Below are 13,776 nucleotides of genomic sequence, written 5' to 3' on the forward strand. Positions count from 1 at the left end.
TTATATGATTTTTGATCTTTGAGTCTTGTGGCAATGAGGACATCTATGATACCTACTTGGAGAGCCTCTTCTATGGACAACCGAGAGTGAACCTGAGGCTCCATCAAGCCCCCTGTCAAGTACTGAAATTCCAGACATCGGATTCCCATTTCCTTACTTATGATATTTGCATTCACAGCTTCTGCCACCGACATTGCTTTGTTGGTGACGGGATGGCTAATCCCCGTGATAACTAACTCACACTGTCTTAGCTGCTGGGCAAAGCCCTCATCTACTAGGCCTCTATGCAAAGCTTCAGCCACCCTGTACTTTTTGCCAGTTAGGGGATCAATTATCCCGCCTGTGCTGACCTGGGCTTCAAGGCATCGGAGGGCAGTGGTCCGATCAACCAAATTTCTCCTGGAGGCCTTTAGTAAAGAGATCCTTTCCCCACTAGCAGTCAGCCAATAGCCTGCGATGGGACTATGCATATCCTTCTTGGGAACTAATCTGCTCAGCAAAGAATCAGCAAGTTCTGTAAGTGTGATGAGGCCTTCCTGATATTTTTTGAGCAAGGCTTTGTCAATTGTTCCCTGCTCTATAGCCTCACTGATATTGAACTGTAATCCTGTTTTAGTGTCAATCAGCATTTGTGAAGGATGCCCATAGGACTCAAAAAACGTTGCTTCCTTCCACTGATACTGCTGTCCTGACAGTTCAAGATAAACACTTTTGTCAATAAGATTTCTCTGGAAAGCTTCATATGCAGTCAGTTCTGCTCCTGTTTTAACATCTACCACAGAAATTTTGTGAGTTTTCTCTACGTTGAGATTGGAAATGTCCCTCTCCCCAAATGGCAACAGAAAGCACTGGCAATCGACATCGAACACACACATTCGCAGTAATTCTGAGTAATACAGAGCTTGCTTGTTATTGGGATTAGGAAAAACCCTTGTGTTGCTGGATGGCTCATGTAAAAATTGTAAGATGGCATTATTTAATAGTCCCAGCTGCAGAGCAATTTCTGGAGGAATACGAATGCCTCTCACGGGGTCGATGACACCCCCACTGGCAATCTGGGCCTCTAAGATATGTTTACCTTTTTGTCTGTCAAGCATTCTATTTTCCATAGCTTGAAACACTGACAATGTCTTAGAAGAGTATGGATATCCAAGGACTGCCTTCTCTGCCTCAAGGAGCCTAATTCTGAATTCAGGATCAACAACCCCTTTGAGCACAGCATCTTCAACAGAATATGTCTGACCTGAAATGGGATCAATGATAAAACCTGTTGCAGCCTGAGCTTCTAAAAAGGCTAACGCCATCATTTTGTCTATTATGATTTTCTTGGCTGCTGAGGCAAATGAAATCTTTTCTTTTGTAGATTCTAAATAAAGGCCTGCAACTGAGTTAGCTTTCGTCAAAAACTTGCTAAGGGTTTTTTGAACTTCTTCAACAGTCTTCAGACCAAGTCGGAGCTGTTCAACTGTTCTCATGTCCAGAAGCTTAGCTTCAACCAACTGCCTGGCAGTCACGATATCCCTGAGACCTTGGAATTTAAATTCATCATCCCTAACTGAACAGGCCAGGTCACTATTGACATTCTGGGAAGTCTCTGGTTCTAAGCCTTTCTGCAGGAAATCTCTCTTGAGTCCATCTGACCCTCTGCATCCTTCCAGCATCCATTCTTTAGCACTGGGAGCTGAGTTCTGTTCTTGTTTTAATGTTGTGACTTCTGTATGCACAGCATACTGCTTGTCCTTAGCTATCTGCAACAGGAATTTTTAAGATGTTAAAAGTCACCTAAAGAACTTGATGTCACTTACCCATTCTCAATCAAAATATAATTACACAGATAAGTGAAGGAAAAAATTTCAAAACAAGCGGGGGTGGTTTCAGGAATAAGTAATATTATTTTAAGAGCCTGAAGTTTACTTTAGATGACAACTAATTATAGTAAAAAGGCATGTTGCACTGAGATAAAACGTGACCACAGAATATGGCCAAGGTTAAGGTTAACAGCCTGGTTCTTCTGGCTTGTTTTTATAGTCACATTTTTTGAAATACACTCCCACAGACATAACAGTATACCCATTATATCTGTGTGCTTAATGTCAAACATTTGCAAATTAAAGAATCTAACTTACTAGATTCAGGTAAATCACTAGAAAAATTACAGCATTACTTTCCTCTCAGAAATACAAAGCCAAACACATTCAAAATTGCTAAAACACTTAGTCTAGGAGAGAAAAGAAATAGAAGAAACTTGACATTAGGTAGCGGATAAGGTCTCAGAACACAGAGTATACCTCTAAGGGTGTCAAGAGCTTCACCAACTCCATTTCACATTTGCCATCCTGACACCTGGCAGGTGCTCGGCAACTGTGCAGGGCTTGATCTCTTATCTTCTCTATTTCTGATAGCCTTGTAATAGGGTTTTTCTCATCAAAAGTTATCTGTAATTCAGTGCTTGTTTGGGAAAAATACTCAGAATAACACTGCTGGTTTTTCTCTCTCTCAATTGGAGCCCCTGAAGGCCGGAACTGGACTTCTTTGGGCATTTGCTCAACAACCCGATGCTGCCATTTCTCTTCTACCTGCTGTGGTTCTTGAGTCCATCTCGACAGAGGCGGTCTGGCTGTTGAGTGAAGGTGCCCAGTGGTCCTAGAGGGGAATTCTGGAGAGTGTTGACACTCCTTCACTGTCATCTCAAATTCTGGCGTGAAGGTGCAGTTGTTGGCTGCATTCTTTTTCTGGATTTCACACTGGAGCAAAACTAACTGGTGTTCATGCTCCTTTATCTGCTGATCCATTTTTTGCTTCAGGTTTTCAACTTCACGCTTCTGGGTCATCAGCTCGTCCTCAAGTTTCCGACATTTTTGATAGTGGTTTGCTTCCATGTGCTGCCCTTGCTGCATTTGCTCACGGTACCGCTGGAGCTGCCTTTCAAGATCTTTAATATTCGTTTCACAAAGCTTGGCGTTCTCTTGAGCTCTGCAGTTTTCCCGCTGAAGAGATGCAAAGTCAAGTTTAATGCCTGAAATATCATTTTCAGTAATGACCTTGGACTCCATTAATTTTTCCATCTTTTTCCGAAACTCCTCTGCTGAACGTTTGAATTTATCAGACTCTTCCTGAAACAGAACCATCTTTCTGTGGGTCATCTGCTCTTCTATGGTCTTTAAGTGCAGTTCATCTTGTACCTTTTTCAACCTATTATTTAACTCTTGCACCTGAGCCTGTTGAAACTGAACTTTCTGTTCCCCCCTCCGCTTTTCCTCTTTGGAAGCATTCAGCTCAGCGTTCAGATTTCTAACCTCTTTCTCAGTGTTCTGGATGATAATGTTCTGTTGGTCACACTTTTGCTTGAATTCACTTACTAAGTTTTGACTCTTGGCCAAGTCTTCTTCTAGGCTTTTAATTTTTCTCTGGAAATCCTGTTCTGTTTTTGTCTGTTTATGCAAGTGCTCATTTGTGTTTCGTAACTGATCTTTAAAACCATCTGCCTGAATTTTCAGTGCTTCACATCTTTGCTGGATAGCTTGTTTCTCTAAAACTATATTCTTTGATTCTGCCTGAATTCTCTGCATCATTAATTTGGTTTCATTATTCTGCCTAGTAAGCTCATCGACTTTTTGTTTTAGCATTTCTGCACATTCATTACTCTTTTCCAATTCTTTGTTGAGCTTTTGGATCTTATCATTATTTTCTTTCTCAGCTTTAATATTCTGAAGCAACTGCTCATGGCTTTTCTCAAACTGTTCTTTTAGATGATCTGATCTTCTCTGGCAGAGCCGTCCTCTTTCATTTGACAATTCCTTCTCATCCTGGAAAGAATGAACCTGGGAATTTAAATGCTGAATATTCCTCTCAGCTAACGTGTGTGCTCTAGTGATTCTGTCTACTTCTCTTTGTAGTTTCCCTTTTTCATGATGGAGAGATTCTAATTCTAATTGATAACTGTGCTTTATTTTCTTGAGATCATTGGCTTCTTGCATGACTTCTTCAGCTTTACCTGTGGTTTGGTTCAGCTGCCTACTAAGTTCTCTGAGTTGCTGAGAATACCCTTCCTCTACCTGGTCCTTCCTCTCCAGCTCTAGCTTAAGGCACTGTAGTGTGTTATTTGTTTCATCCAGTTTATCTTTCAGCAAGCGAGCCTTTTCCTCAGATGAGGTTTTTTCAAGCTGAAGGGCGTTAAGCTCATACTTCAGCTCCCGCATGTCTTTCTCAGCCTTTCTGTTGGCGATGGTTAGTTCATCTACCTGCTGTCTGAGTTCCTCAGCTTTCTGTTTGTCATTCTCTTTCTGAATACCCACTCCTGCCCTGCACGATGTAGCCTGTGTGATCGCACAAGCAGGCAAAGCATTTTCTCTACATGAATACTGAATTTCAGTTATTTTTCTTCTGGCTTCCAATTCGATTTTTTGCTTTTCCTTCAACTGTTTCTCTGCCACCTGTTTTTGAAATGCAAGGTCTTTTTCCATCTGCTTTACCAGCCTCAAGAGTTCTTCCTCACTGTCTTTCTTCCTTCTTAATTCTTCCATCAATTTATTTTTTTGCTGCTCCAAATCATTAAGACTCAAGTCTTTCCTTTTCAGATGATCCTCCAAGGTTCTTCTTGTAAAGGTGTTCTCCTCTAACTGATTCCGAAAATTCAGGAGGTTTTCTTCCACAGCTGCTCTTTTGGCCTCGGCCTCTAAGGTGAGCTGCCTCACCCGCTCCAGTTCCCGTTGTGCGGCTTCCTTCTCCCTCACAATGGTCTCCAGTTCCCGGCGGTACTGCTTGGCCTCACTTTCAGCCCGTATCTTCTGTAAGGCTATGTCTTCTACATTTCTCTGCTGCTTTCTCAACTCATTTTCTGCAGCCTCCTTGACCTTCGGAAGTTCTTCCTCCACTCGGGACTTTTGCTTCTGCAGTTCCGCTACCATTTTTTCCAGTTCACCAATCTTTCCTGTGAGCTTGCTATTCTCCATCATTGTTGCCTTCTGACGCTGAAGCAGATCTGAGTATGCCCCATGTTCAGAAGTCTCCTTGCACCTTTTCATCTATAAGACACATTTTTGAAAGTGTCACAGCCGTTCTATTCAAATTTACTTCATGACACGTGGAGCAACGTGCCTAAAAGTACTTACAAAACCAAGAGAACCCAAACATGGCACAAGCAGCATCACCGCCACCATAGCACCACCTTCTTCAGAGAGGAAGCATCAGAGGTCAGCAGGAGTGGACAGAAAATCCTCCAGGATGGGTGTCCTGGAGAATCTTTTTTTGTCCCACAGGAATAACTTCATTTTAAAAATTAGGTAGCTCAGGGATTTATACCAAGAAAGGACCCTACAAAACATCTAGCATGACCTTTTTTTTTTAAAACAAATGAAGGGGAAATACGAGGTTAAATAATTTTGCAAACTCACACAATAGATAAGTGACAAAGTAGGAACTAAAATTCTCGCAATAGTGCCCTTTTAATTCTTGCACACAACTTAGTCCTAGGAGTCAGGAAAAACATACATTATATAGGAACCAAATAACATTAAAGAATTTAGTTTTCAGTAGCTAGCCCAGTGGGAACTTAAAATGATATTTACTTTCCCATGTTTCATGGTTAAAGAAACAAAACACACGAGTTGAGAACAGAAAGCCAAATTCAGAAATAATACTTAACGTGAGGAAGAAAGAAAAGTTACATAAAAATTTTATCCCTAAATTCCTTATGTGATTGTACTTGCCTGTGAGGACAACTACAGAAATTGGAATTGTTAATGCAAAGGCAGCTCTTGTCCCTGATAACTTTAAAGATGTGTTTCATATACTCACAGATTTGGATGGTTTTGTTAATAACAGCCTCATATGAATCCACCTTGACAAGTACCTTTAGGTACCCAGTAATTTGAAAAAAAATTGTTAAACATCAATACTCTTAAAAATATACTAAGAAGTTCAGCTCCAATTTATTAAATAAAATGTAAGAAAAACATTTTACTCTACTGATTAGAGAAACAGTCTCAGCTGGGAGGAGTCCACTTCACATTGACATCAGAACTAGGTGACCAGGATTAGTTTAGAATGACAATTTAATTTCTCTTTATTAATATCATAATGCTATTCGTTTTGAATCAACTTGACATCACTATAATTAGAAACAATTTAAATTCGAGTAGTGAAATTGCTTTAGATAGCAGACTTGTTTTCATTGAGATACTCAGATGAATTTCAAGAATTTAATTTACATTATGGACCATGCATCTCATTTTGCTTTCTTGAATTTCTTGATCACCAATAATTTTCATGAGAATTTCAGTTATTTCCTTCCCCATCTAAATGTAGTTTTTTAATAAGAATTCACATAGAAATAAATCTCATCACAAACTGCTATGCTCAACACTCTATTTTCTTTCTTCTGGTACTAGGATCAACTGTGGTGACACTAAAACACTCTATGTATTTAAAATATTAAGGTTTCAATATTTTCAAAATAATTTCAAAGAGGGTCTTTTCCATATGCTTATCAAACCTTCTTTAAAACTCAACTATTATTAAGAAGTTCAAAGCTCATATTCTGTTTCCTTTAGGAAAAAGCTTGATGAGCCCTCCATTCCTTAATTAGAGTCATCCTGGTGATTTGTTAATAAATCTCATGTTATCTCAGAACTCTGATTTTCTTGGCAAATGCTAGCTACAAAGAGTACTTGAAATAATTTAGACCACATGCTGATTTGCCTTTTTGTAGATCCTGAACTTATTTGCATAAAAATAACATTTTCTCTACATGTTCCCCTCACAATGTGATTAATACCTAAGAGTTTGCTCTCAAATTAGATGAAAAAAAAAATCTCTTTATCATAGCTAATAGCCATTACAGATACTCTACAACATTTCTCTAATTTGGCATTACCTCTGAAATTACCTGGCACCTACCTTTGATTTTATGCTTATTATGAAAAATTCTGCTTTCAGACCAAGGTTTCTCAAGATCTTCAAAACTTCAAACATACTCTTTTGAACCTAAAATATGAGCTAAATATCTTTTTTTTCTTTTTTTGGGGGGGGGAGCAATTACTGGGGATTGAACTCAGAGGCACTCAACCACTGAGCCACATTCCCATCCCTATCTTTCATTTTATTTAGAGACAGAGTTGCTTAGCACCTCAGTTTTGCTGAAGCTGGCTTTGAACTTGCCATCCTCCTATCTCAGCCTCCCAAGCCACTGAGATTACAGGCATGTACCACCATGCCCGACTTAAATATTTTTTATAGGACGATCTATTAATGTGATCCTCAAATGGTGAGGGTTTTGTAAGTCAATTTCAAATTATAGTTTTTGCATGTCTTTCATAACTAGAGTGCTTTTGATAATCAATTCACTATATAAATCTGATATTTCAGAGGATGGTAATGATGATTTGTATTTGTTTAAAGCCTTATTAAAACATCAATTGTTTCTATGCTTTCTTGTATAAGTTTTATAGTTTTAGATTTTTCATTTGAATTTATTTTTTTTCTGAGTTTATTTCTGCATGTAGCACATGGTACACACTGAAGTTCATATTTTCTGTATATGAATATCCAATTTCTCCAGCACTGTTTATTGAAAAGACCATCCTTTCTTCCTAAAATTGTCTTTGTACTTAACCAAAAATCTAAAATCAATGTGTGTTTGATCTCACTGAATTCATCTGTTTTTATGCATTAGAATGTCTTGACCTTGTAGCTTTGTAATAAGTCATGAAAGAAAATAAACAAAATATCTTCTGTTTCTATCAACTTCTGCTTTCTCAGATAAATTAAGAAAGGTGGCCCACATATGTATAATCAGATATACACTAAAAGAAAGGGACCTAAATTATTTTCTCTTACATTTACCTACAGAACATATAATTTAAAAGATATGCATACCATAGCAAGATTTCTCAAAAACTAAAAATTATGGATATATGTTCACACATAAGAGGTACATGCCAATTATTAAGACAGCCATAAATATTTTGTTTCTCCTTTCTAAGCATAAAGGAAACTGGATATAAAGTCTTGAAATCAGCTATGTTAATGATTGAGTTGCAGAAAATGATTAGCTCTGAACAGACTAAAATAGTTTACAAAAGCAGCCAAATTTTCAGAAACTAAGAGAGTAACATCTAATAAATGTCTACTACTGTTTCAGATGTTTCATTATATAAATAAGAGTTATAATTATAATCATACTCAGAATTTGAAAAATCGTCAAAGTAAGGTGGCTACACCCCACCTTTTTACTCATTTTACTTATTTCAGGATTTACTATCTTTGTCTGTTCTCAGGTTAGGAATAGAAAGCACATCAAGATAATAAAGCACAGAATAATACCATCAAGATTAGAAAAATAAGGCTTTAATGATAATTTACTGTTAATAAATGTAGAATCAAAGTTATTGAAGTGCTCCAAATCAAAGTGTTACCTAGTCTTTTTATTATGACCACATTTTGGCAAAAATATAAACAAAGCCCCAAACTCCATGATTTTTTAAAATTTAGTATTGTTTTATACAAACACCAACTCCTTCTAAGTTGATGTCTTTTTAATATATTTAAATTAAAATAACTTTTAACTCCTGGAGGATATAAATTAATTTAAAATGCATAAACAAATGTGTTCATATAATATTTCTCTAGACATCATAATAGCAGTAACCATACTTTACTGAGAAAGCTTTATCAGTGATAAAGTTGAAAATAAAATCATTTGAAACATTAACCATATCATGTTAGGTCTTAAAGGGGAATTTTGGGATGTTTGTTTGTGGTACTGGAGATTTAACCCATTGCAAGCACTCTACCACTAGGCTACATCCTCAGGCCACCTGAATTAAAAATTTTTTAAATGTTCTTCTATTCAAGAAAATCTTTAGAATGAGCAAACAAAAATCTTAGGCCTCTGCTCTTTTTCATTGAAAATTCACTGTTAATTACTTGTATATTAGCTATCAGTGATGTAAACTCATAGAACCTCTTTTTGCTTTCCCAAACCATACTGTAGTTCCTGCTTGTATCTAGATGCTTGTTATTTAGCTGTTGGTTGGTAATGGTTACCTCCTCCTCTTCCAGCCTTTTCAATGAATCACCAGCAAATTTAATATATTGTGTCATGAGGGTAACTAGAGCAGTGTACCGGGTCCGTAGGTCCATGAACTGCAAGTAAGGAAAAAATTAATAAAAATGCAATTTCCAGTTGTCCTTAACAAATTGAATAAACTGAGTAATAATTGTAATATTAACTAAGCTTTGGTAGAATTAAACACACAACACCCCAATAATTAATGGTAACTAGGTATCGATGAGCTACAGTTATGCACACCAAGTGCATGCTAATTCTAAGTTTAATCATGAAATACATTTATTTATCTTTGTAGTTAATCACTGATCCTGAATTGATCTTGATTTTAAAAAGGATTTTAAAAACTCTTAATAAAATGTAGTTATGGGTATAGATTTTCTATTTAAGATAATAAAAATTTTCTGGAAATGATTAGTGGATATGATTACACAGCACTGTGATATATTAAAATGCCATTAAACTGTACCTTTTTAAATGATTAAAATGGTATATTTTATATCATGTTTTAACATAATCAAAATAAATAAAATTGTTTAAAAATATTGTTTCACTCTTTTATGCCCCGTCCCCCTCATATTTTTATTACCTCTTGAATAATGAGATCTGCTGAGCTCTGCATTCTTCGGCGTTTCACTGGAGATTTTTGTTGTGAATCTACCATGGCCCGGTAGGTCATAGTTTGTAACTCATAGTCCTATATAAAAGAGTCAATATTATAAAATTAATTAAGGCAAGCCTAGAGCTTCATCCTACAGTGATTAAATGCAGAAAATTAAAATCTAGTTTCACTGAATGAATTTTAAATAAAACACTACAAAACTACATTTTTTAGGAATCTATCAGATCCTGGAGATGCTTCCAAGGTGTGTTGATAAAAGCAGTATGGTCAGGAAAGTTCTCAATTCTTTTTGTAACTTCATAAAAATATTTATGTGGTGGCACATGCCTATAATCCCAGGGGCTTGGGAGGCTTAGACAGGAGAATCACAAGTTCAGGGCCAGCCTTCCCAACTTAGCTAAGGCCTTAAGCAACTTAGTGAGGCCCTAAACGATTTAGTAAGACTCTGTCTCAAAATGAAAATAAAAGGGCTGGGGACTTAGCTCAGTGCTTAAGTGTACCTGGGTTCAATACTTGCACAAAATTCACACACATACACACACACACATACACACACACATAATATTTTAGTTATAAACAGTCTCCCCTTCCTCTGGCTAAACTATGGATCTAGAAAGTTGAGAAACTATAGTGATAACCAGAAAAGCATGGGAAACATCTGCTAAGTTAAAAAGTCAAAGTTTAGCCAGTACAGTGGCACACGACTATAATTTCAGCTGAAGGGGGCTGAGGCAGGAGGATCACAAGTTCAAGGCCAGCCTTGACAACTGACACAATATTTTGAAATAAAAAGTAAATGGAATAGGGATATAGCTTTATGGTAAAGTGCTCCTGAGTTCAATCCCTAGAACGAAAAAGAAAAACAACAAAAAAAGTCAAAAGCTCCCTTGATGTTAGAAAAAAAAAAAACACAAAAAAGAGGAAAAAGGGTTAGGAAACGAATTTCAGAGCTATATATTTATTCCGATATTTATGTTCATGAGGGAGGGTATGTGGGTGTGTCGGTGTGTGTGCATACATGCTCAGGCACACATGTGGCAGAGAGAGACATACACACACACACACACACACACACACACACAATGAACAAATCAGGGACTGTCATTGGACTCCAATCTCACCCAGAATTTCTAGACAAGAGTAAAAAAGTCTGAGCGTGGTAATGCACGCCTGTAATCCCAAAGGCTTAGGAGGCTGAGGCAGGAGGATCATGAGTTCAAAGCCAGCCTCAGTAAATGTGAGGTGCTAAGCGACTCAGTGAGACCCTCTCTCTACTAGCATGGATTTTAAAATACATCACAACCTTATATACTGAACATTAAATTTGACTAGAGTAACTAAATCTTACCTTTACTATAGCTGAGTATTGTTCTGCATATTTTTGACATTCATCCATTTTGCTTTGTTTCATTTCTATTTCAGACACCAGCATCTAGAAACACACACAGTTTAGAAAAAACAGGATGAGGAACTCTATGCTACTTTATTTCTTAAGATGCTTGAGAACTAAGAAATACCCACATCACTTAAAAGTACAACTCCTAAGCCCTTTGCATTTAATATGCAACTTGCCTTACAGGAAAATTACAAATTAAATACACAATTTAGCTTATGGGTAAATTATCAACTTCTAGATTAAGACTTCTAAGTGACCTATATCCTCATGAGGATTCAAAAGCAAAAATTACTAAACCCCATAGGAATTATGCAAAAGCTGTCTGGATACACTTGACTATCACCTATTCCTGATGAAAACAGAGTTAGAAATTACTAACCCCTAAAGTTAGAACAAAACTCACCAACCACGCAATGTTCTGTCCAACATCACTGTATAATTTTCTACTACTCTGTATTTTCATTTATTTGGGAACTCATGAAACTATTTTGGCCAGAAAAGTATCAAAGAGATTTCCATGCCTATGATTAAATGATCATTAGGAATTTGAAAACTTCCAAATTATTGCCAAGAAATAAAAATAAGTAATGTACATAGGTTTGGGTTGCAGAATTTCAGTATTATGTACTCCCCATTTTTCTCAAAATATCTGCTTTTAAGACAGGAAAGGAAGATAAGGGATGTGACTGACCAAATGTAGACACAACCTTGGGACAAGGAATTTTTTTACAGACCTTCTGTTGATTCAACTGTGTGGCTAGGGTTTTGCTGTTTTCAGGCTGATTTTCTTGAATCTTTCTCTGAGTAGTTTCCACCTGCTGGATCCAATCATCTAAAGGATGATAGGTGTCTCTGTAATATTTTAGTGATTTCCCAATGCCCTCCAAGTCCCGTAGCCTAAGAGAACAGAAAGAGAACAGACAGTTTCCAACAGCATCCATAAGAAGGGTAGAGGTGTAGGGAAGGGAGAGAGAAAAGCACTGTCCTATTCACCAAGCACAATAAAGGGGTATCTGTAAAGCATTCAAGGCTGCAGCACCCCAAGGTACATATCCAAGGGCCCTTCACACTGGCTTTGAGTTGAGTTGTAACTATTTTTTTCCTGGAGTTGTACAATTTAGTGATACTAGTTATTCTACCTACGAATGAGCCCAAGAGATGAAAGTTAAAAACTGGGAAAATAGGGACTTAATAATAATTATTATCAGAAAGTCTTGAACAACCAAGGTTTGCTTCAAATGGCAGCTCACTTTTGAAATAAAGAGAAGGCACTTTAAAGTGGCTCAACATGGACTCAGTGTATTTTCCAGGAGCTATGATCAAAAACTTGTTGCTATAATTCTAAAACCAGCACATTTTAACCTACAGAAACAAGACACTATATGTATGAACATTATTTCATTTCTCAATCTCATAAAAGCATCTAATTTACACTGATATAAACTAAAGATGAATGAGAAAGGACGCTAATCCATGTCTTTAAAGATGAGCCCTAAAACTATCCCATTTCATGTTTTTAAATTTTCACTGAGTGATTTAAACTTTCTTATATCTTCAATTAAAATGAACATCAGGCCATTTCAATTTATTTACATTTCTTAGGTCTAATATATGTTGTTATATAGAGCCCTAACAAATAAACATGTGATTCATGCTCTTGGTCATGTGTGGATATCATATGTTAGTAATAATTACAAAACTGTATTGTTTTCTTTTTCTTCAAAGAAAGCAATAAATTAATTCCACAAATGTCAGAAAACATCAATATTTTTAATTACACAGGATTGAAAAATGCTTATTTTGAAGTTAAATGTCTTATTAAAGTGTACCACATAGGAAAGAAATATAATTAGGTACAGCTCTTGTAGTTAACACAATTAACTATGGAATTTTTTAAAAAGCTTAAGTTTGAAGTTTATCCAATATCCATAGGTAAGACATCAAATCTGCACTTAAACTGAACCAATAATGATATGTACCTGTTGTCAATCTGCACTTGAACATTTTGCCACCTTTCAACTAACTGATCTGCTTTTTCCTTGTGCCAGTCAAAATCAAGGTCCCTTTCTTTATACGTCTTAAACATTTCATCACTGATGGCCTTTGCCTTCTGCAACTCGTCCTCCAGGGCATGGAAAACCTCTCTCTTTTCATCAACTTCAGACCGCCATTGCTAAAATACATTAATTAAAGAGAGTTATAAAATTAATCAATGAGTTATGGGGGGTGCGCATTAGTTATGCAATGTTACAATTTATTTATAAATGACACATAAAATCAGATGAAGTAAAGACTATATTTCACACACCAAGTATATTAGAGTTAACTTTATTAAATGGCCAATATCTGACTATAGTTTGATGTGTTTTGTTGTTTCTTGTTTTGTGGTACTAAAGATTGAACCCAGAGGCACTTTACCACTGGGCTATATCTCCAGCCTTTGTTATTTTTTGCCAGAGTCTTGTCAAGTTGCCAACGCTGTTATCAAATTTTCAAACCTCTTGCCTCTATCTCCCTAGTAACTAGGATTACAGGTCTGTAAAACCATACCCAGCAACTGTGCTTTGATTTTTAAAAAATGAAAATTTTATTAAGTTCAGAGTTTTCAAATTAATAAGATAAATATATTCCTTAAGTTTGTCACCTATAAATATAAAACATTTTTTTTCATTTTTTTTAATGTTACTAATC

General features: G+C 36.5%; 1 protein-coding gene across 12 annotated transcripts in view; it reads right to left on the reverse strand.

Annotated features, from left to right (window-relative positions):
* The window catches only part of DST (dystonin), a 435,613-nt gene that overhangs the window by 137,914 nt on the left and 283,923 nt on the right, over positions 1-13,776 (reverse strand). For all 12 annotated transcript variants that reach the window (XM_081294333.1, XM_081294339.1, XM_081294338.1 and 9 more), the window contains 5 exons: positions 13,065-13,258; positions 11,820-11,982; positions 11,038-11,121; positions 9,657-9,764; positions 9,046-9,144 (listed from right to left, as the gene is read on the reverse strand). In XM_081294333.1, the coding sequence (XP_081150459.1) occupies positions 9,046-9,144; positions 9,657-9,764; positions 11,038-11,121; positions 11,820-11,982; positions 13,065-13,258 (648 nt within the window). The remainder of the gene's footprint in view (positions 1-9,045; positions 9,145-9,656; positions 9,765-11,037; positions 11,122-11,819; positions 11,983-13,064; positions 13,259-13,776) is intronic.

This window comes from Spermophilus citellus (assembly GCF_964194105.1).
Source record: "Spermophilus citellus genome assembly, chromosome: 5".
NCBI classification, from domain to species: Eukaryota; Metazoa; Chordata; class Mammalia; order Rodentia; family Sciuridae; genus Spermophilus; species Spermophilus citellus.